The 19,696-nt window shown below is 59.6% G+C and overlaps 1 protein-coding gene across 12 annotated transcripts in view; it reads left to right on the top strand.

Annotated features, from left to right (window-relative positions):
• The window catches only part of RERE (arginine-glutamic acid dipeptide repeats), a 403,553-nt gene extending 385,035 nt beyond the window's left edge, over nucleotides 1-18,518 (top strand). For all 12 annotated transcript variants that reach the window (XM_084962664.1, XM_084962662.1, XM_084962666.1 and 9 more), the window contains 11 exons: nucleotides 7,472-7,634; nucleotides 8,380-8,472; nucleotides 8,922-9,121; nucleotides 10,219-10,380; nucleotides 10,779-10,892; nucleotides 11,095-12,428; nucleotides 12,535-12,757; nucleotides 13,003-13,723; nucleotides 14,990-15,136; nucleotides 15,544-15,724; nucleotides 15,981-18,518. In XM_084962664.1, coding sequence (XP_084818790.1) covers nucleotides 7,472-7,634; nucleotides 8,380-8,472; nucleotides 8,922-9,121; nucleotides 10,219-10,380; nucleotides 10,779-10,892; nucleotides 11,095-12,428; nucleotides 12,535-12,757; nucleotides 13,003-13,723; nucleotides 14,990-15,136; nucleotides 15,544-15,724; nucleotides 15,981-16,014 — 3,372 coding nt within the window. In that variant the 3' untranslated portion in view covers nucleotides 16,015-18,518. The remainder of the gene's footprint in view (nucleotides 1-7,471; nucleotides 7,635-8,379; nucleotides 8,473-8,921; nucleotides 9,122-10,218; nucleotides 10,381-10,778; nucleotides 10,893-11,094; nucleotides 12,429-12,534; nucleotides 12,758-13,002; nucleotides 13,724-14,989; nucleotides 15,137-15,543; nucleotides 15,725-15,980) is intronic.
• Nucleotides 18,519-19,696: the final 1,178 nt, after the last annotated feature.

Raw genomic sequence — 19,696 nt, 5'->3', positions numbered from 1 at the left:
TTACTGACTACACGTTATAGTCAGGATGGTGCCCTGATCTCTGAGGTGGGTGCCCACGGATGAGGTGGGCACAGCCGTGGGGAGCTGGACAAGCTCATTCATGGCCACGGTTGGGGGAGGAGCAGGAATGGAATCATCACGGTGACCTCGTGGCTGGGGAGGGACAAGGGGCAGATGGCATCTGTGATGACCAGAGCCCTGAGGGGTAGGGGGGCTCGGAGCTGGCTTCAGGGACGGAGCAGTGAGGGCCTCGTGGGCGGCATCCTGCCCGCAGGAGGAAAGTGCCGACGAGCCGGCAGCGGGCCGTCGTGTGTGTGCAGAGACACGCGGGGTGGGGAATGTGGTCAAAAGCCAGCAGCGAAGCAGCAGGGCGTGGGTTCCATGGGCCTTGAGGAGAGGGAGGGGACAGGCCAGCCCAGGCCCTCAGGTCTGGACCCCCAAGTGAAGGTGTGGGACCAGGGGTAGGGTCTGCAGGTGGCTGAGGTCTGCCACTCACGCACCACAGAGCTTAGGAAATCTCCTTATGGTTTGGGGTTAAACAACTAATTTTGTTCCTTTGAGAATGTTCAAAGGGAGTGGTAGTAACTGAAAAAAAAGGAAAAGAAATTTTCCCTTTGCCCTGAGCTGGGATTTGCAGGGAGTGCCTGTTCAGGCACTGGGACGTGGGGAAGGGGGCACGGAGGCTGCCAGGACCCAGCCGCCTCCTCGCCAGGGCTCCTCTGGTGCGGTGGCAGGTCAGGTTCCGCCGTGGGCTGCCCAGCACACCATCATCTTCCAGATGCGCTCGAGAGCGCACAGGTGGAGTTTACCAGTGTCGGGGCTCCTCTGGGGATCCGGGGATTCGGTTGGTTAACAGAAGAAGGAGCCCAGGAGAGCCTGGCTTTAATTACCAGAGTTGATGCTGGGAGACAACCAGTTGCCTCTGGAAAAAGATCTGTAAAGGTAGCTATGCCCAAACAGCGACGCTTCTGCTCGGTACCTGGCTTCTTACTTCAGCGGTCATCAGGTCCAGCCCTCAAATCCTTAGGGTGAAAGGAAGCGATGGCTTGGGTGGGGGTCTGTGCCAGGAGCCCTTCCTGCCTTGCTTCACGACCCTGGAATTAGTAGGTTTTGCCAGGAGACAGTACAGCCCTAATTCCCAGGCAGAGGTGGTCTTACAAGTCAGAGGGCCTGAGCCGACTGCAGGGCAGAGCACCCTTCCTGGGGGACATGCCCCAGGCCAGCTTCCTGGCACCAGCTGCAGGGGCCCGAAAGTCTGGAAGGCAGCTTCTCCCTCCTGCCCCTTGGGTCTGCAAACCTTGTTTCCTAACTACTCAGTGCTGCTGGGCCTGCTCCCTGGAAAAACACAGCCTGTTTTGTTTGTTCTTTTTCTTTTTTCTTTTTTCTGAGATTCAGATCTCTCTGTTCTATCTAGAAAGTAAGTGTTAGGTTTCTTCATCCTTTTTGCCTGGACCACCAAGAAGGAGCCAGAAGGTGACCAAAGGGCCTGCTGCAAACAGAAGTTTTAGCAGAGGCGTGTGGGCTTCAGGCATTGTGTAGAGATGGTCTGGCTGTGCCTTTTTCTCTGCGTATTAAGTTAAAATACTTACTTAGCATCTGGACAGTTAATAATCTTCAAGAATTAAGACAATTGCTTCAAAATGCTTACTTTCTAACCACTGCCCCACCATGTGTCAGTTGCCACCAAGTGCAGCTTGCACACGTGCCTCCCCATCCTGTTGCTTCTGCCTCCCCCTTTTATTTTTATTTTATTTTATTTTTTTTTGTCTTTTTAGGGCCACACCCACGACATCATGGAGGTTCCCAGGCTAGGGGTGTTCCCCCCTTTTTTAGTAGGCAGCGTTTGGCCTCTCGAGGCTGCCTGTTGACGCTTTGGTAAAGAAGAAATCCACTGTCCTCACAGCAGAAGAGGCGTTTGCGGGCGGCCCCTACTGGGCACTCACTGCAGTCCAGAGCCCTGGACTAGACTGATGCCTGCCCTCCTGCATCCGCCCCTCCCAGCGTGTACAGGGAGGCAGCCTTTCCAGGGCCTTCCTTAACAGAAGACCCACGAGCGCCATCATTTTTCCTGCCAGTCCATGGCATTGTCCTGTGAGAATGAAGAGGAAGAAAGACTGTGTGTGCCCTGCCCTGAACTGAGAGCAGGCCATGCGTGTTAAGGATTATTTCCAAAAGCAACAGCCTGCCTTTGCTCATGAGGAGAGGACCTAATCGCAGACAGCAGCACCCCTGGGCTCTCTGTGCTGTGTCCCTGGACCCCATCTTCCACCCCCTTGGGGTGTTGGGACTCGTGGGCGGTGGTGGCAGGAGTCACGTTGTAATCCCACAGAGTTGGAGGCAGTTTGGGCTGTTCCCTTAGGCTTCAGTAGTGGGATGAAATCATTGACCACCTTTTCCTGCCTCCGACACAGTCTCCCAGGGGGCCTCTGAGAAGGGATGCTGTGCGCAGGCGGGAGAGGACCTGGGGCCTGGGGAGCTTGCTCGGTGGCCGTGCTGAGCCCAGACATGCTCCCCGAGAACCAACCTTTGATACGTGAAATGCCTACAGTGTCCTCCCTTCAGCAGCCTGTGCTGTGCTTCCATTTCCCAGGATCCCTTAGGGAGAAGCCACGTAGCTCATCTTCCTTTAAAGAAATTGTCTTCTCATTGGGCAGGAAGGCTCACAGGCTCTCCCCGACCTCTGCGGCACGAGGGAAGGGAAACAGCAGTTGTGTGTGCAGGCAGTGTTTGAGCGGGTAGAACTGACCTGCTTGAAGACCGAAGGAGGCCCAGTCAGGTTTTCTCCTGCGGCAGGGCTGTCCGCAGCCCCGTCCAGGCCCCACCTCCGCCTCAGGCACTGGAGTGGCGCCCACACACCCTGGAATGGGTCTCCAGGCTGTTGTTGCCCAAGGTCAAGCAGAACTTACCTGAAATGGGTTTATCCCTGAAAAGCTACCTGTGCAAGGTGGGCTGGCAAGACTGCACCCCCGCCCCCCCCGAGCCCAGATGCCCAAGGCAACACAGGGAGCCTGCCCTGCTGAACTTGGTGGACTCGGCCAACACACCGGGGGCCTGGGCAGTGCAGCCACCTCTTGTGGTTCTGGGGCCTGGGATTGAGCCCGGGGCGGCCTGACTCCTCTCTGTGTCTGTTTCTCCCCCTCCTCCCAGCCCCAGCCCACCACACAGACGTCTCCTTCCCTTCTGTGCACTCGAGCCCCAGGCACTGTTTTTCTTTTGGTGGGAAATCGGAGAAGCCTAATGTGGCTAGTTCTCCTCTGTGCCGAGAGCCTGCCTCAGGGAGGGAAGCTGTTACCTAAATCCAGGAGCCAGTCTCTGAGTGCCCGTGGCCGGTGGACCTGAGAGGGGAGGGGAACCTGCTGACTGTGGCTGCACTGCACCCCCACCCCGCTTCCTTTTCCCGGGCCCCAAACCCGCTCAGTTCCTTGAGTCGCGTGCAGAGACCCAAGGTGTGTTGACCGCAGGCCTTGTTGTGAGAGGAGGTGAGAGCTTTGGGAACAAAATGATCATTATAGCCACTCGTGTCGGCAGCGTGTATGCCTCTGGGTTTGCTCGCCAGCACAAGCAGAAGCTAATTTGCAAGGCTGCCTTTGTGGAGCTGCCTTTTGATCAATGATTGCCTGTGTTAATGTTTCAGTAAGCTATTGATTTCTGCAACAGCTTTTGTTCCCGGGATTTATGTGCGGTCGGTCTCCGCAGCACACACTCTGCATGTTTGATTAAAGTTCAATTGACTTCATTCCTGGTGAGGCCTCGAGCTGCTTCACTCCCTATTTGTAGAACCAGAGCTTTCCCCGAATATTCTTTTGTTTGTGCTCAAGACCTAGCCACCCATGCAGTCACCAGTGTGCTGTTTCTAATCCTCCTAGATTTGCTCCATTCCAATGTTTAATCCCTTCCTAGACGGTACGGTGGCTGAGAAGCAGCTAATAAAACCTGGTCTGGATTCTTATTTAAGTATTATTGTGGTCAGCTTCATTCATACCGTATATGCCACAAAAATGCGCCCCCCTGAAGAGCACACATTCGATGCGTTCCGACAGCTGGATCTACCCGTGTTCCTCTGTGTGTACAGCACCAGCGTCACCCCGAAGACCTCCTCGGGTCTTTTTAAAGGCACTTCCCTGCCCCTCACTCTCCAGGCTCCAAACGACCCCAGCTTTGCTTTCTGTGGCCATAGACGGAATCGTCCAGTCTGCACCCTTTTGTGGCTGGCCGCGGTCGCTCAGTGTGCCGACTCTGGGGTCCGTCCGTGTTACTGCGTCATCACCGTCTTCCTTTTACTGCCCAGTGGGATTCTCGGTAGTGGGTTACGATAACATGCTGCTCGTCCTCCTGATGAGGAGTTGCTTGGCTCTTAAGAGTGACGTTTCTGTGAACATTTGTGTAAAAGTCTTTGTGGGCACATGTGTGTTTATCCTTTGGGGGTGAACGCCTGGGTATGGACTGCGTGGCTCAGTTATACGGTCCATGTTTATTCAGCTCGGTCAGATCTGCCAAACCCTCGCACATGTTACAGTCCCGCCAGCAGCGTGGGAGAGTTTTCGTCAGGCCACTGTCTTCCTGAATTTTGAAATTTATATTCTTTCATGTTAGTGTCAACAGTCCTTGAGGCTTGTTCGCTTTGGTCCTGGGCCCTCAGATTATGGACTCTGCTCCAGGTCCCTTGTCCGAAAGCTGATAATTAAGTGTTGGCCGAAAGTTGCTTTAACTCCAGGTTTACAGGTGTGCCCTGGTTTTCCTCACCTGCTCAAGGAGGACACGGTGCCCGAGCACAGGCTTCCAGTTGTGAACCTGAGGCTTTTTCTGTTTGGTATCTGATGTGGGCCTAACCTTATTTGAATCTGCGGGTGATACCACCTTTTTTTGGGGGGGGCTCTTTTTGCCTTTTCTAGGGCCACTCCCACGGCATATGGAGGTTCCCAGGCTAGGGGTCTAATCGGAGCTGCAGCCACCGGCCTACACCAGAGCCACAGCAATGCGGGATCTGAGCCTCGTCTGCGACCTACACCACAGCTCACGGCAATGCCGGATCCTTAACCCACTGAGCAAGGCCAGGGCTCAAACCCACATCCCAGTTGGATTCGTTAACCACTGAGCCACGACAGGAACTCCAGGCGATACCGTCTTTCAATACCATTGTAAACTCTCTGAGAATATCCACATTTGAAAAATAGAAGTGGGCTCTCTTAACGGTGCGAGTCAGCGAGGCACGGGGACCAGGGCGCCTGCCGGCCCACCGCCTTCAGGCAGGCCGAGGTGCGACAGAGACCCTGGAGGTGGTCCCCGCCAGTTTTCTCTCCCTTTTTTGTGTCCTTCTGCCTGCTGTACCTCCCCATTCCGCCTTACATCCCAGGCCTTGGTCATCCCCCGGCCCCTAAAACAGCTTCGGCTGCGGGCGGAGGGGGAAGAACCGCTCTGGGTTTTCTCGTGCTTCTCTGCAGTTCGGGGCAGGCCCTGGTTTACTGTGCCGGCTGCCCCTTTGAAGCACGCCTCTCGGACACTGTGTTTGAAAGGTGACAGTGGGCTGCCTTGGCTCCTGTTCTGTATTTTCTCATGGGAAAATCAGAGCCAGGTCACTTTTCTGTCAGCACAGGGCTCTGAGTCCTCTAGAGCATTGCAGAGCGCGCGCCCTTGGCCAGCCAGCCGGAGACCGGTGTAGATGAATGGCTTTCTACGTCCAGGAGGTGGGATGTGACGAGGCAGGAGCCCAGTCACCACGGGGTATTGTCCCCGCCTTTGTAGGAGAGCACATAACAGAGGAGCCAGAAACCCAAGGGCCCTTCCTCCGCTGTCCCTTGCTGGCAGGTACCATCTCGGGGAACTGCGAGGTGGCAGTGGTGGGTGCTCCTTGGTGGCTGGCTCCTCATCGTCGATCTCGGCAGTCGCTGACGCCTTGTTGAGCGGTGCTCGGAGTGACCACAGCAGCCACGGCTCCAAGAGACGCATGTATAGGCTACCGCCTCTGCCGCCGGGGCCTGCGCTCCTCACCCTTGGCCTCCAGGGCCCTCCCCTCTGGGGGTGTCCATGGTGCCCCTCGGCCACAGGTCTCTGACGTGGTAACTCTGGCTCTCTTTCAGTGTCCCCGACACTGGTCTCTCCAGCTAGATCCCAGTCGCTGGACGACAGAACCTTTGCTCCTCTTTTTGGCACTTCCAGTCTCAGGCAGGGTGGGCTTTAGCCAAGGAGCTCCCACCTGCAGGGACGGGGGTGGGGACGCACCCCTAGATACCGCCTGTCGGGCGATTGATCTTCTCTAATTAAAGCAACATTGTGGAAAGTCAGTGTGACCTACGCTTTCTCAGTGTTGTAACTTTTTTAAAAATTCCATGTAGAGGTACTTTATCTTGGGGTATATGTTTTGTTTTGTTTTGTTTTGTTCTTTTGTCTTTTTGCCATTTCTTGGGCTGCTCCCACGGCTTATGGAGGTTCCCAGGCTAGGAGTCAAATCAGAGCTGCAGCCGCCGCCGGCCTACGCCGGAGCCACAGCAACTCAGGATCCGAGCCACATCTGCAGCCTACACCACAGCTTACAGCTGGATCCTTAACCCACTGAGCAAGGCCTGGGATCAAACCCGCAACCTCATGGTTCCTAGTCGGATTCGTTAACCACTGCACCATGATGGGAACTCCCTTGGGGTGTATGTTATAAGAAATCGGTCTTTTGTCAGCCAGGATCAGTGGAACACGCACCCCCCCTGCGGGCACACACACTGTGTGTGTGTGTGTGTGTGTGTGTGTGTGTGTGTGTGTGTGTACACGGTGTACCTGTTGAGCCCCCTGGGGTTCGCCCAAAGTGCCCTTTTTAAAAAGTTGCGTGTGGAGTCTTGTCTGCTTGCAGTGCCTTTTTCAGAGCTGTCTTGCCTCCCTTTCTTTGGGGCCGGGCGTTAACGGAGGGGCTCCTTTTGCCTAAACACTGACCTTGTGATGTTCCTTCGTCTCCACCCCAACACCAGGGCTGGTGTGTCCTCTCTTGATCTTTTCCGTCAGGTCCCCGACTCACCTCCCAGGCTCTGCGCGGGCCTGTCCTGGTGTGCCTGTGTCCGCGTGGGGCGTCGGGGGTGGAGACCGGGAGCCACTTTCCTGGGTTTGAGGTCTCTTCTTCGCCATCTTCCCCGGGGCCCCAGTTCCTGCCACCTGGTTGTTGCTGGGTTGGTCTACCTGGCAGGCATTTCCTGGTGGTGGATGTTGTGAAGAGCGTAGCGTGTCCTGCACGCTCGCTGGACGCTGGGCGTTTCCCTGTCTGTCCATTGTTTGTGGAGGCACCTCCGGTGCTTGGGACAGTGGTGGCATCTGCACAAAGCCCGCCCCACAAATACACGTTGAGCCAATGGGTGTTGCTGATGTCCAGCAGGTCCGCTCCGCAGGTGTGTCTTGAGCCCAGGTCCCCAGTGCAGCTGTCACATGCCCAGCCCTGCTCCCCACGGAAGGGGGCCGGGATACCTGGCTCACATCCAGCCCCTGTTTCACGCAGGGAGAGCTGATCACCTTCTACTACTACTGGAAGAAAACCCCCGAGGCGGCCAGCTCCCGGGCACACCGCAGGCACCGCCGGCAGGCCGTGTTCAGGAGGATCAAGACCCGCACCGCGTCCACGCCCGTCAACACGCCCTCCAGACCCCCATCCAGTGAATTCTGTAAGTGGGGGCTTCGCACGTGCAGCCGTGTGTGTGAGGTCTGACCTGACCGTCACACTGACCTGGGGGGTCTGGCAGGGAGAGTTCTACAGACTCCCCGTACATTGAAGGTTTTCTGAGAAACTCACTCTGTCTTGATTTTTGACGGGAACGTGAGCCTGGCCTTGGGAGGTTTAGGCCTCAGAGGGCGCTTTCCCTTCATGGATGGTGCTCCAGTGCGGCCTCGCTGCGCTTGTATCGTGGTCGCGTTTCCTTCTTTGTCCTCCTCCTCTACCAAGATCCCTCTCTTGGTGCCATGTGACTTGCAGTCTGAGGTGACTGTGAGGCCCCCACCTTAGCCTCTGAAACAAGAGCAGTGCCTTGTGGCTCTGCCTCGGCCCGGGGCTGCCCCTGTGGCTGCTCCCCAGTGCTGCGCGGCTAGAACTCGTGGCGGGCAATTCCTCTGATGACTGGGGTGTGAGGGTGGGCATCAATGCCAGCCCCCAGGATTGAGGTGTGACATGGCACCAGCCCTCCAGAATCTGGCAGGCAGGCCCTTAGGTACCGCCCCTCGTCACAAGTCCTTCGTCCTGCTGACTGGCCCTGCGACATCCCCAGTGGCTCTCTGGGCGCCAGCCCACCTCTGCCTCCTGGGCCGCTCTGCCCGGTGACGCGGAGCCCAGGGCAGGTCAGGTAACAAGCGGTCCTGGTCCCGGCCAAGCGTCATGGTGTCTCCCCCACCCCATTGTGTGCCTATCGCGCCCAGTGGACCTGAGTTCTGCCAGCGAGGATGACTTCGACAGCGAGGACAGCGAGCAGGAGCTGAAGGGGTACGCGTGCCGCCACTGCTTCACCACCAGTAAGTGGGGCTCGGTGGGCGGGGGGCCTTCGCTGGAGCAGCCGGGCTCGGCACATCCAGGTTCTGAGCACGTGGGGAAGCGCGAACCGGAGACCTGGCAGGGCAGTAGCTGCCTGGACGTTGGCAGGGTCTTCGGGTTACTTAGCAAGTTGAAGATGTTCACTTCGCCTCCGTCCTGTTAGCAGTCGGCGTGCAGTGCTGACCAGTGGGTGGGTCGGCCTTGCTCACGGTCAGGGTGGGTGCTGCTGCCGCTCCTGCTACTCTCCCGAGCTGAGGAGGGGTCTGTACTCCCACCTCCCCTCCCTGCACCAGCACCCGAGCCGTCTGAGGGACAGGTTCTTATGGCACCGCGGGGGGCCAAGCCCAGAGAAGGGCCTGCCTGCCCGGAATCTGTCCCCAAGGGCGTTGCTTTTGGTGGCCGGCGCCCCACCGCCGCTTCCCCCACGCAGCCTCCAAGGACTGGCACCACGGGGGCCGGGAGAACATCCTGCTCTGCACCGACTGCCGCATTCATTTCAAGAAGTACGGCGAGCTGCCCCCCATCGAGAAGCCCGTGGACCCCCCACCATTTATGTTCAAACCTGTCAAAGAGGAGGAGGATGGGCTCAGCGGGAAACATAGCATGAGGACACGGCGGAGTCGTGGCTCGGTGAGTCCCCGTGGCCGTGCACCTGGGAGCTGGGGGCTGGCGCCCAGGCGGAGGATGGGAAGTGCTGCGTTTCCGATAGAGAACCAGACCCTGCAGGCGAAGTGATTTGCCGGGAGGCATTAGCTTTGCCCTAGGAGCTGGGAGAGTTCTCAGCGCTCTCCGGGGGTGAGGGGTGCACGTCCTCGGCTTACTTCCACAGAGAGCTCGTCTGTCTGGGTTTCTGGTTCCGAGCAGGCTCTACAAGTCCCCCAGACCTGCCTCTGGCCCGTGGGCCAGTCACCGCCACTGTGGCATGTCTTTGCTAGTTGAAGCTCTTGAAAGTATTTGATCCAGTTTGGGGGACCCGAGGTACCTTTTCTGCTCATTGCAGAGCCCCTTCCACAGAAAGACCTGGTTCCCCAGGTTGGAAATGTGACAGAGGACACTGCCAAGGTCTTTCTCTAGAGCACTGGCTTCCCCGTGGCACCGTCCTCCCTCCCCTGACCCTAGCGTCCTGCCAAGGCTGCTGGCATCCTGGCTGCTGCTCGCTCAGAGGCGAGCTGGTGGACCAGTGCAAGTTTGGACCCCGGCTCTGCTGAGCCCCTTGGCTTCACAGGAAGAGGAAGGGCTCGGTGCGGGATGGTGCCCCTTAATCTTACACCTCTTCTCTCGGGTCCCTTCCCACCCTGTCAGATGAAGTCAGCAGGTGCTTGTGTGTTGATTTGGCGGGACGAGTGGGCGATTGCATGGAGTAAACAGAAAGGGTGGGGATGTGGCTGCCAGGTGTGACTCTCACTCTGGGGAACTTGGCAGAGTAGGGTGCCCTCGGAGAGCCTCACTCAGGACAGTCCCTGGAGATGGTGTTTTGGGTTTAAGCTGAGTGTTGCTCTCTTCTCCATGGGAGCCCCCCATTCAGCCCCTCCTCTCTTGCTCCATGTTGACCCTGCACAGCGAGGACAGCCAGGGGTGCCCGAGGTTTGCCAGGGGCTGGGATCGCTGCGAGGCTGTTGGTGGACCTGCTCTTGAAGCGCCTGAGTGGGAGCTGGGCTCAGGTGGCCTGGGGAGTTGGGGAGGGGGGTTAGGGTCCAGTCTCACCAGCCTCCGGTTGGGGAGGGCAGATGTCTACACTGCGCAGTGGTCGAAAGAAGCAGCCAGCCAGCCCTGATGGTCGCGCCTCGCCCATCAATGAAGACATCCGCTCGAGCGGCCGGAACTCCCCCAGCGCTGCCAGCACCTCCAGCAATGACAGTAAAGCGGAGACGGTGAAGAAGTCGGCCAAGGTGAGGTGCTAGGGGTTCGTGGGCCTGCGTGGTCCCCTCCTTCCATTGGAACCCAGGCCGCTGGAGTTGGTGCTCAGCTGCCCCCCCTCCCTGCCCCTGTGTCCCTTAGCCATTCATGGAGCCCCCTGGGGCCCCAGCATTGCCTTGGCTGCAGATTGGGGCCTGAAGGAAGGGGGTCCACCTGGCTCCTAGCGTGGGCCTCTGGTGGCCCCTCGGCCCTGATTTTCCCATCCCCAGATGCTTGTTACTTCCTGGCCTCATTGGCTCTTCCAGAGCCTCTTGCTTCTGGGCATGGAGCTCAAGGCAGGGGCCAGGGGTTTGCAAGCAGTTGCCACTGCCCCGAGGCTGCTGGGCCTTTTCCCTCGGCCTGAGGCGGCTCATGGGCTTTCCCACTGCAGAAGGTGAAGGAAGAAGCCTCGTCCCCTCTTAAGAGCACCAAGCGCCAGCGGGAGAAGGTGGCCTCTGATACGGATGAGGCTGACAGGACCAGCTCCAAAAAGACGAAAACCCAGGTGAGGTTTGCGCCTGAGCTACGATGACCACAGCCCAGGTTCTCCTGGGCAGTGGCAGTCCCTGTCTCCCAGGGAGGGGCTTGGCTGAGTCAAGGCAGGACCTGTGTCCCCTGGAGCCAAGCTCGCTGCCTCATTGTACCAGCCGGGCTAGGACAGAGCGCCGGCCCCCTTAAGAGCACCCATCCTCCCTCTCTGGTCCTAGGAGATCAGCCGGCCCAACTCACCTTCTGAAGGTGAAGGAGAGAGCTCGGACAGCCGCAGTGTCAACGATGAGGGCAGCAGCGACCCCAAAGACATCGACCAGGACAATCGCAGCACGTCCCCCAGCATCCCCAGCCCCCAGGACAACGAGAGTGACTCAGACTCCTCGGCCCAGCAGCCGATGCTGCAGGCCCAGCCCCCAGCCCTGCAGGCTCCCAATGGGGCCATTCCAGCCCCCTCCTCTGCTCCTCCGGGAACCACCCAGCTTCCTACACCGGGGCCCCCGCCCTCGGCCGCTGCAGGCCCTTCACAGGGCTCCCCCTCGGCCTCCCAGCCCCCTAGCCAGCCGCAGGCTCCCTCGGCTCCTGCCCCCCACACCCACATCCAGCAGGCACCCGCCCTGCACCCGCAGCGCCTGCCCTCACCGCACCCCCCGCTGCAGCCTCTGAGCGGGCCGGCCGGCCAGACCTCCGCGCCGCCGCACACCCAGCCCCCGCTGCACGGTCAGGGCCCGCCTGGTCCTCACGGCCTCCAGGCCGGGCCCCTGCTGCCGCACCCCGGCCCCCCTCAGCCCTTTGGCCTCCCCCCGCAGGTCTCCCAGGCGGCGGCTCACGCTCATGCCGCCCTGCAGCCCCCAGCCTCCCAGGCGGCCCTGCCGCCCCAGCAGCCCCCGCGGGAGCAGCCCTTGCCCCCGGCGCCCTTGGCCATGCCGCACATCAAGCCCCCGCCCACGACGCCCATCCCGCAGCTGCCCGCGCCCCAGGCCCACAAGCACCCGCCCCACCTCTCGGGGCCCTCGCCCTTCTCCATGAACGCCAATCTCCCGCCCCCTCCAGCCCTGAAGCCCCTGAGCTCCCTGTCCACGCACCACCCGCCCTCGGCCCACCCGCCCCCGCTGCAGCTCATGCCTCAGAGCCAGCCGCTGCCCTCTTCCCCCGCCCAGCCTCCCGTGCTCACCCAGAGCCAGAGCCTGCCCGCCGCTGCCCCCGCCGCCTCGCACCCCCCTGCCGGCCTCCACCAGGGGCCCCCCCAGGCCCCCTTCGCCCAACACCCCTTTGTCCCTGGCGGCCCTCCACCCATCACGCCTCCAGCTTGTCCCGCCACCTCCACCCCTCCGGCGGGCCCCAGCCCCTTGGCCCAGCCGCCCTGCGCCGCCGCTGTTTCTTCGGGCGGCAGCGTCCCTGGGGGGGCGGCCTGTCCGCTCCCCACCGTCCAGATCAAGGAAGAGGCTCTGGACGATGCGGAGGAGCCCGAGAGCCCCCCGCCCCCGCCTCGGAGCCCGTCCCCCGAGCCCACGGTGGTGGACACCCCCAGCCACGCCAGCCAGTCGGCCAGGTATGGGGCTGGGAACCTGCCCCCACCCCGTGGGGTGGGGGAGACGGGCCGGGCCGGGCGGCTAAGGCCTCGGCAGCAACCCCGGCGGGACTCCGGCCTCTTGCAGGTTCTACAAACACCTGGACCGGGGCTACAACTCGTGCGCACGGACGGACCTGTACTTCATGCCCCTGGCGGGGTCCAAGCTGGCCAAGAAAAGGGAGGAGGCCATCGAGAAGGCCAAACGCGAGGCCGAGCAGAAAGCCAGAGAGGAGCGCGAGCGGGAGAAGGAGAAGGAGAAGGAACGCGAGCGGGAGCGCGAGCGCGAGCGGGAGGCAGAGCGCGCGGCTGTGAGTCTACGGCCGGCCGGCACAGCCCCTTGCTCTCTCTCCTCGTCTGCAGGAGCTGCGGCTGCGGCTGGGCCTGGGAGGGAGGGAGGGACCCAGGGGCCCGGGGGAGGGGGTGGTGGCGGCGCAGTCCCAGGCAGGGCAGGGCGGGGCGGGACCTGGGAGGTGGGCGGGGGGGGGGGGGGGTTCCCAGGCAGAGCCAGCCCGGGCCGAGCCCGCAGCCTCTCAGCCCTGCCTTCCTCCTGCAGAAGGCGTCCAGCTCAGCGCACGAAGGCCGCCTCAGCGACCCCCAGCTCGGCGGGCCCGGCCACATGCGGCCGTCCTTCGAGCCGCCGCCGACCACCATCGCGGCCGTGCCCCCGTACATCGGGCCCGACACGCCGGCCCTCCGGACCTTGAGCGAGTACGCTCGGCCGCACGTCATGTCGCCCACCAACCGCAACCACCCCTTCTACATGCCCCTCAACCCCACCGACCCCCTGCTGGCCTACCACATGCCCGGTCTCTACAACGTGGACCCCACCATCCGCGAGCGCGAGCTCCGCGAGCGGGAGATCCGGGAGCGCGAGATCCGGGAGCGCGAGTTGCGGGAGCGGATGAAGCCGGGCTTTGAGGTGAAGCCCCCGGAGCTGGACCCCCTGCACCCAGCCGCCAACCCCATGGAGCATTTCGCCCGGCACAGCGCCCTCACCATCCCCCCTGCCGCTGGCCCCCACCCTTTTGCGTCCTTCCACCCCGGCCTGAATCCCTTGGAGCGGGAGAGACTGGCCCTGGCGGGCCCCCAGCTCCGGCCAGAAATGAGCTACCCGGACAGACTGGCGGCCGAGCGCATCCATGCCGAGCGCATGGCATCCCTGACCAGCGACCCCTTGGCCCGGCTGCAGATGTTCAACGTGACCCCGCACCACCACCAGCACTCCCACATCCACTCGCACCTGCACCTCCACCAGCAGGATCCCCTTCACCAAGGTGGGTGCCCACCTGGGCTCTCCGAGGGCCACTGGTTGAGCTCTGGTGGGAGGGAGGGAGGGGGCCCGGTGGGAGCCGCTGTCCCAGCGCAGAAGAGGGCTGACTCCTGGCCGGTCTCGGCACACGCAGCATCCACCCAGGAGGCCCTTGTCTCTGCTCAGTCCGCAGAAAGCCGAGCCACCTTGGGTCCTTCTGCTGGCGGCCTCCTGTGGCTGCAGCGGGCCAGGACCTGAGAGCTGGGCGGGGCCTTTGGAGCCAAGTGGAGGTGACCAGGACACTCAGGGTGGTGATAAGTTGTCGCTGAGTCAGAACTTTGCTGTCCTCCTCAGGGAATGGGGCTTGGGCTTCTGCTGGATTTGAGCTGGCCGGCCGGCTTGGGGGTGCAGGCTGGTCTGAGACAGAGGTGGGCATAGCTTTGCAGACCTGTTAGATGTGGTGGCCGGAGGGCCTGCCGTGGGCCCCATGGGCAGGCTCCGTGCTGGGAGCAGAACAGTGGACAGAGAAGGCCAGAGGAAAGGAGGGCAGACATTGGTTTCCTTGCTGTGTTCCCAGCCCTGCCTGATGGGGGAGCCAAGAGCGGTCACATTCATTCTGTGGTTCTTGGGCCTGGCTCCAGAATGCCACCTGGTGTGGGCCTCTTAGGCCCTGGTGTGATCAGCAGGCACACTGTGTACCTGAGTGAGGACAGGCAGGCATCTGTTCACACCATGTTCATTTATTTGACTAGTGCTTATTGAGCAGCTGTGATGTGTCAGGTACAGAGGTAAATGCTGGTAACACCCCGACCTTCCAAGCGTTTACCTTCCAGGCCTGGGGGTCAGTCGATAAATATGTCTGTTTGCAAAGAGCAGTCAGTGTTTGGAAGAAAACTGAGCCGGGTGAAGGAGTGGGGCAGCTGGGGGCAGTGTTGCAGTTATAAAAAGCCACTGCTAGAAGTTCCTAACTGGTATCCTTGAGGATGTGGGTCCGATCCTTGGCCCTGCTCAGTGGATTAAAGGATCCGGCATTGCCATGTGCTGTGGTGTAGGTCACAGACATGGCTCAGATCTGGAGGTGCTGTGGCAACCCCTAGCCTGGGAACTCCTGTATGCCGTGGGTGCAGCTCCACTGCAGGCATCGGGAGGTGGGTCAGGGTTCCTGGTGGCCCTGGTGACCAGAAGCCAGCCATGGAGAGGAGGAAGTCACTGGGAGCGCCCAGGAGGGCAACCGTCGAGAGATTCCCCAGAGCCCCCTGCCATCTGCTCCTGCACTTCTGCCTGTTTCTAGGTTCAGCAGGCCCAGTTCATCCGCTGGTTGACCCCCTGACCGCTGGCCCTCACCTGGCTCGCTTTCCTTATCCTCCTGGTACCCTCCCCAACCCTCTGCTTGGACAGCCCCCTCACGAGCACGAGATGCTTCGCCATCCAGTCTTTGGTGAGAATGCGCCTGGGGAAGGGGGGTCGAGGGTGCAGGGTGGGTTGGCGCTCTGTTCCAATGTCCCCGTTCATCCGTTCAGTCACATTCAGCAAATACCTCCCCAGGGGAGGGAATCTGCTTGGGAACAAGGCAGACAAAGCCCCGCCCCAGAGCTGGGGGCGAGCGGGCAGTGAGGGAGCAGCAGAGGCGCCTGTTCAGTGAGGGCTCAGGGCAGGAGCAGCAGGCCCAGGAGAAGGGAGTGTCCTGCAGGGTCCAGGGGCTCACTCCAGTGGTCCCTGCTGAGTGAGCGGCCTCTGGCCCATCCCTCCCGTCTGGAGGCTGTCTCCCAGCCTGACATCCTTGCTGGCCTCAGCCTGGCCACTGCCATGGCCTTTCGGTAGCAGAGGCTGTTTTGTGTCTGGCAGGCACCCCCTACCCCCGAGACCTGCCTGGGGCCATCCCACCCCCCATGTCAGCGGCCCACCAGCTCCAGGCCATGCACGCCCAGTCAGCCGAGCTGCAGAGACTGGCCATGGAGCAGCAGTGGCTGCATGGACACCCCCACATGCATGGCGGCCACCTACCCAGTCAGGAAGATTACTACAGGTGAGGCGGGGAGGGCTGGGGGCAGCAGGGGGGACCGGCCCCCCACCTGTGGAGCTGCCCCTCTTGGCTGCCCCCACACACATACACACTGGCAAGTGCCAGAGTCCTCCCCTCAGCTCTGTGGGCCCAAAGGGACTCCCTGGGGCCTCCTGAGGAGGAGGGAGAGGGGATAGTCACTGTGCAGAGGCCACTGGGGCGTCCGGACCCTGCCTGGGCCTGGTGCTCATTCCTTTTTCTTTCTTTTTTTCCTTTCCAGTCGACTGAAGAAAGAAGGTGACAAGCAGTTATAAGTTATTTATTTGTTAACGCTGGCTGTGGAAACCCCAATTCTTGGGGGGAGAAACAGGACTTTTTACATACAGTAGGAGCTACAAAAGCAAAAAGAATATCTTCTAAAGATTTCTTTCTCTATTTAAACCCCACACTGAGAATGTATCAGCGTGACGATAGTGTTCGTTTGTAGCGAGGATTCCTTGAGACTGGTCGGGTCCCCTGCATGACGGTCCCCAGAAACTTAGTGAGGCCTGGACTGGACATTCAGAAAACGCCCCTGCAGTCTTGGGGTTTGGCTTTAGTTTGCTTTTCCTTCCTTGATTTCTTCAGTAGGTGCTAGACTCCAGTTCACACCCGTCACTGTGCGTGCAGACACACTCAGTCGCGTGTGTTCCAGAACCCACAAGGTTTGCAGATAGGCAGCATATGAGTTTGGAATCCAAGAGCTATAATTTTTAAAAAAAAATCTTTTATTTTAATACATTGTAGGAAATCTTCATAATTTGAGAAAATTCTGCAGCATGGCTTTTTACGTCTGTAAATACGTTTAGAACAGCCTTTTTTTTCTTCCACAAACAACTATTCTGATCTATTTTTTTCCAGCCATGTCACTAATTGTGAATTCCTACCAGCTATTGACAGGATACAGAGTTGATTTTTTAATAAAAAGTTATATATAATTATCCCTTTAATTAAAGGGAACAGATAGACGTTACTAGTTACCAGCGGGCAGAAGCGTGGGACTAGGTTTGGGCGCAGCAGGGAGCAGCCCGGGGTTCGCAGGGACAGTTTGACAAACCATTTCTTTGTTTTGCTGCTTTGGTCCTCACTTCCGTCTGGTCCCGGCTCGGGCCCTGCCGGGGGGCAGACAGCTGTTAGCTCGAACCTCGCGTTTTGCACCAGAAGCGCAGGAGGTGGCGTCCCCCGTGCTGTCTCTGTGGGGTCGAAAGCACAGGTTTCTGTGTGTCTGAGTCTAGACTTCCTTATGGATTTCTATGCACACACATTTGATTGTTCTGGATGAACTGTCTTTTTTAATATTGGACAATTTCAGAAATGTTCTAGAAAATTCAAGAAAACGATTCCCTAAGTCACTCAGCATACATGCTTGCCAAAGGAAGCTGGTTTAAAAAAAAAAAAAAAAAAAAAATTGCTTTTCCGCACGTTCTCATTGTTTGGATCTTGGGAGGCCAGGCTGCCCTGGCCACAGCTGCTTGGGAGCGAGGGAGGTCCCGGAGCAGGCAGGGCTGTGCACGGTGGCCTGTGTGTCACCCCAGGAGCAGTGACCCATGCTGGACGGACAGGCACATGGTCTGGCCCTTGCTCCTGGAAGTGGGATGGGAGTCCCAGGCGCAGACACGGAGCAGGAAGGCAGGCCGCTCCGCAGGGCCGGCCTCTGCTGCCCAAGTTGCCCACTTTCTCCAGAGCAGAGGGCGGCCCTGTACCTGCTGAGCACACTTTCTGCCGGCTGTGACCCCTTCTGTTTCTGCTGTTGTGTGCAGCGGTCACGTCCGAGAGAGGTCAGCGAGCACGAGATGACGCCCACGGGTCAGTGGACAGGCTGCGTGTCCCGCGCCAAGCCTCAGAGGGGGTGGGAGGAGAGGCTGGCGCTTTGAGCCAGAAACCAGCAGGTCTTAGGTCAGATTCAGGTTCTGGATTCAAACCCGCACCAAGGGCATTCCCAGCGTCTATCAGAACCGGGTTTGGTTTCAGTTGGGACAGATGGAGGGTTGTTTTGTCTGTTGAAACTGTTTGTAGTTTTTTTCCTTTTGTTCTCTCTCATTCCATTTCTGCCTTAATTTTGGCTCCGTGGCGGGGAGGCAAGCCCAAACCAACACTTTGTCATCGCTGTAGTGGTCGCGTTGTGCCCCCGGGGCCAGTGACGTGCCATTGGGGTGGGCTCTGAGCCAGACTCCTGCCCGGCACCCCGCCTGCCCACCTGCCCCATTTCCCTTGCCCTCGCGGTAGAGCCTGCGGCCTGCCAACCAATAAACCTTCTTCAGCTCCTCTCTCGATCATCTGTCTTTCCAAAGAAGAGAGAGGGACTTACTTTGAAGTCTGTACTTGAAAACCGTCTGAAGGTGTTTTCTCCCCACTCCCCAGGTGAAGCACTGAGACTCTTCCACCCCCCCGGCCCCCGCCCCCCGCCCCCGGTCCGCTGCCGTGTGTTTAGGAGGCCCCAGACCTTCACGGTGTCTTCGAGGCCCGACCCCTGGGTTTCCTTTGGGGTTTCCTTCCTTCGTTTGGAGTTGGGTTTTGCTTTTCTGTGTTTTCTATGTATCTTGTTCAATGTGTCGAGGTGGAGCTTCACTGCAGCAGGAGCAGAGCAGAGTGTACATTCTGATTTGCTACGTTTATATATATCTTGAAGCTAAATGTATATATGAGTAGTTTGCCATGAGATAACACAGTGTAAACAGTAGACACCCAGAAATTGTGACTTCTGTGTTCTCTCCATTTGAGTATTTTGTAATTTTTTTGAAATATTTGTGGACATAAATAAAATGAAGCTACACTACAAGGAGCTGAGTGCTTTCCTGTGGACTCTGTCTCCCTTCTGGGGGAGGGGGTGGGGGTGGGGAGAGTAGTATCCCTACCTGGGCTGGGGGAGGGGGGGGGGAAGGGGTATCCCTACCTGGGCTGGGGCCAGCACACTGTCTACCTTCCAGAGCAGGGTCTGGGGAGAGGGTTTCCCTAGACCTGCACTTGCTCTCAGGACCTGCAATGGCTCCCCAGGCAGCAGAATGGGCCCTGGGGGAGCTGGTGGCACTGGGGCCAGAAACACCCTCCCAGGGGTTTGGGCTTGTGGCCCCTCTGCGCGGGTTGGGTCTGAGCCGCCAACCAGTTCAGCGGCCTCCTGCTCCCCTGCCTTGTCCCCTCCCCAGCCCCTCTGCAGGAATCTTCCCGCTGACTGTGCACCAGGTGCCCTGCAGGGTGTGGATGTGGCCACGAGGGGGCAGCAGTCACCAGGGTGGGTGCGGGCTGTGGTTTCAGGCTGAAGCTTCAGGACAGTCCCTGGAACGCACACGCTCCCCTTTTGTCCGGGGAAAGGGCCGTGGGTCTCCAGACGTTTTCAGAGATGGCGCAAGAGCAACCCAGAGCCCTTCTTATTGGTAAACTGCCCTCAGGCCGGGTGGGGTCTGCCTTGGGGGACAGCTCGCGGTGGGAACTACCCAATCTAGGCACGAGAAGGCTCTGCCGGCCAGAAGGACCCAAGTGGTGTACGCTGCAGTGGCCCTGGGAACCCTGCTGGCTGTTGGGGTGGCTGGGGACCAAAGGAGGGGCCTGCAGACGCCGTGGGAGGCACGCCTGACTTGTCCCGGCTCACGGGTGAGGAGGGGGCGGGAGGCAGCAAAGGGCTGAGTGGGTGGAATCCAGTCTCTGCTGGTACCTGTCTAGACCGAGCTCTTCATGAAACTGCGGTTTTTATAGGCATAGGTTCACACAGTAGACCTTTCAAGGCTGAATGATGGGATGTAAATTCTCATAGGTTGATGCCGCAGAGCAGAGCTGCACAGGTTGTAATAGTTTGTCAGCTGTGGACCACTGTGGCTCTGTGGCCATTGTCCCCAGCCTACCGTGCCCCCAAGGCGGGGTCCCTGCTGCGACGGACAGACCTGGATTGAGCTGGGGAAAGGGGCAGCTGCCTCATAGCTGGGCCCCAGCCGGGGTCTCGGCTCCGCTGCTCTCCAGGTGAAC

The sequence above is a fragment of the Sus scrofa genome, chromosome 6, assembly GCF_054392235.1.
Source record: "Sus scrofa isolate SSC_HxYL_T2T_F1_AM1 chromosome 6, Sscrofa_HxYL_maternal_Yorkshire_Landrace_v2.0, whole genome shotgun sequence".
NCBI lineage: Eukaryota > Metazoa > Chordata > Mammalia > Artiodactyla > Suidae > Sus > Sus scrofa.
The sequence above is the reverse complement of the archived record's forward strand: the minus strand, read 5'-3'. Positions and strand labels throughout refer to the sequence as shown.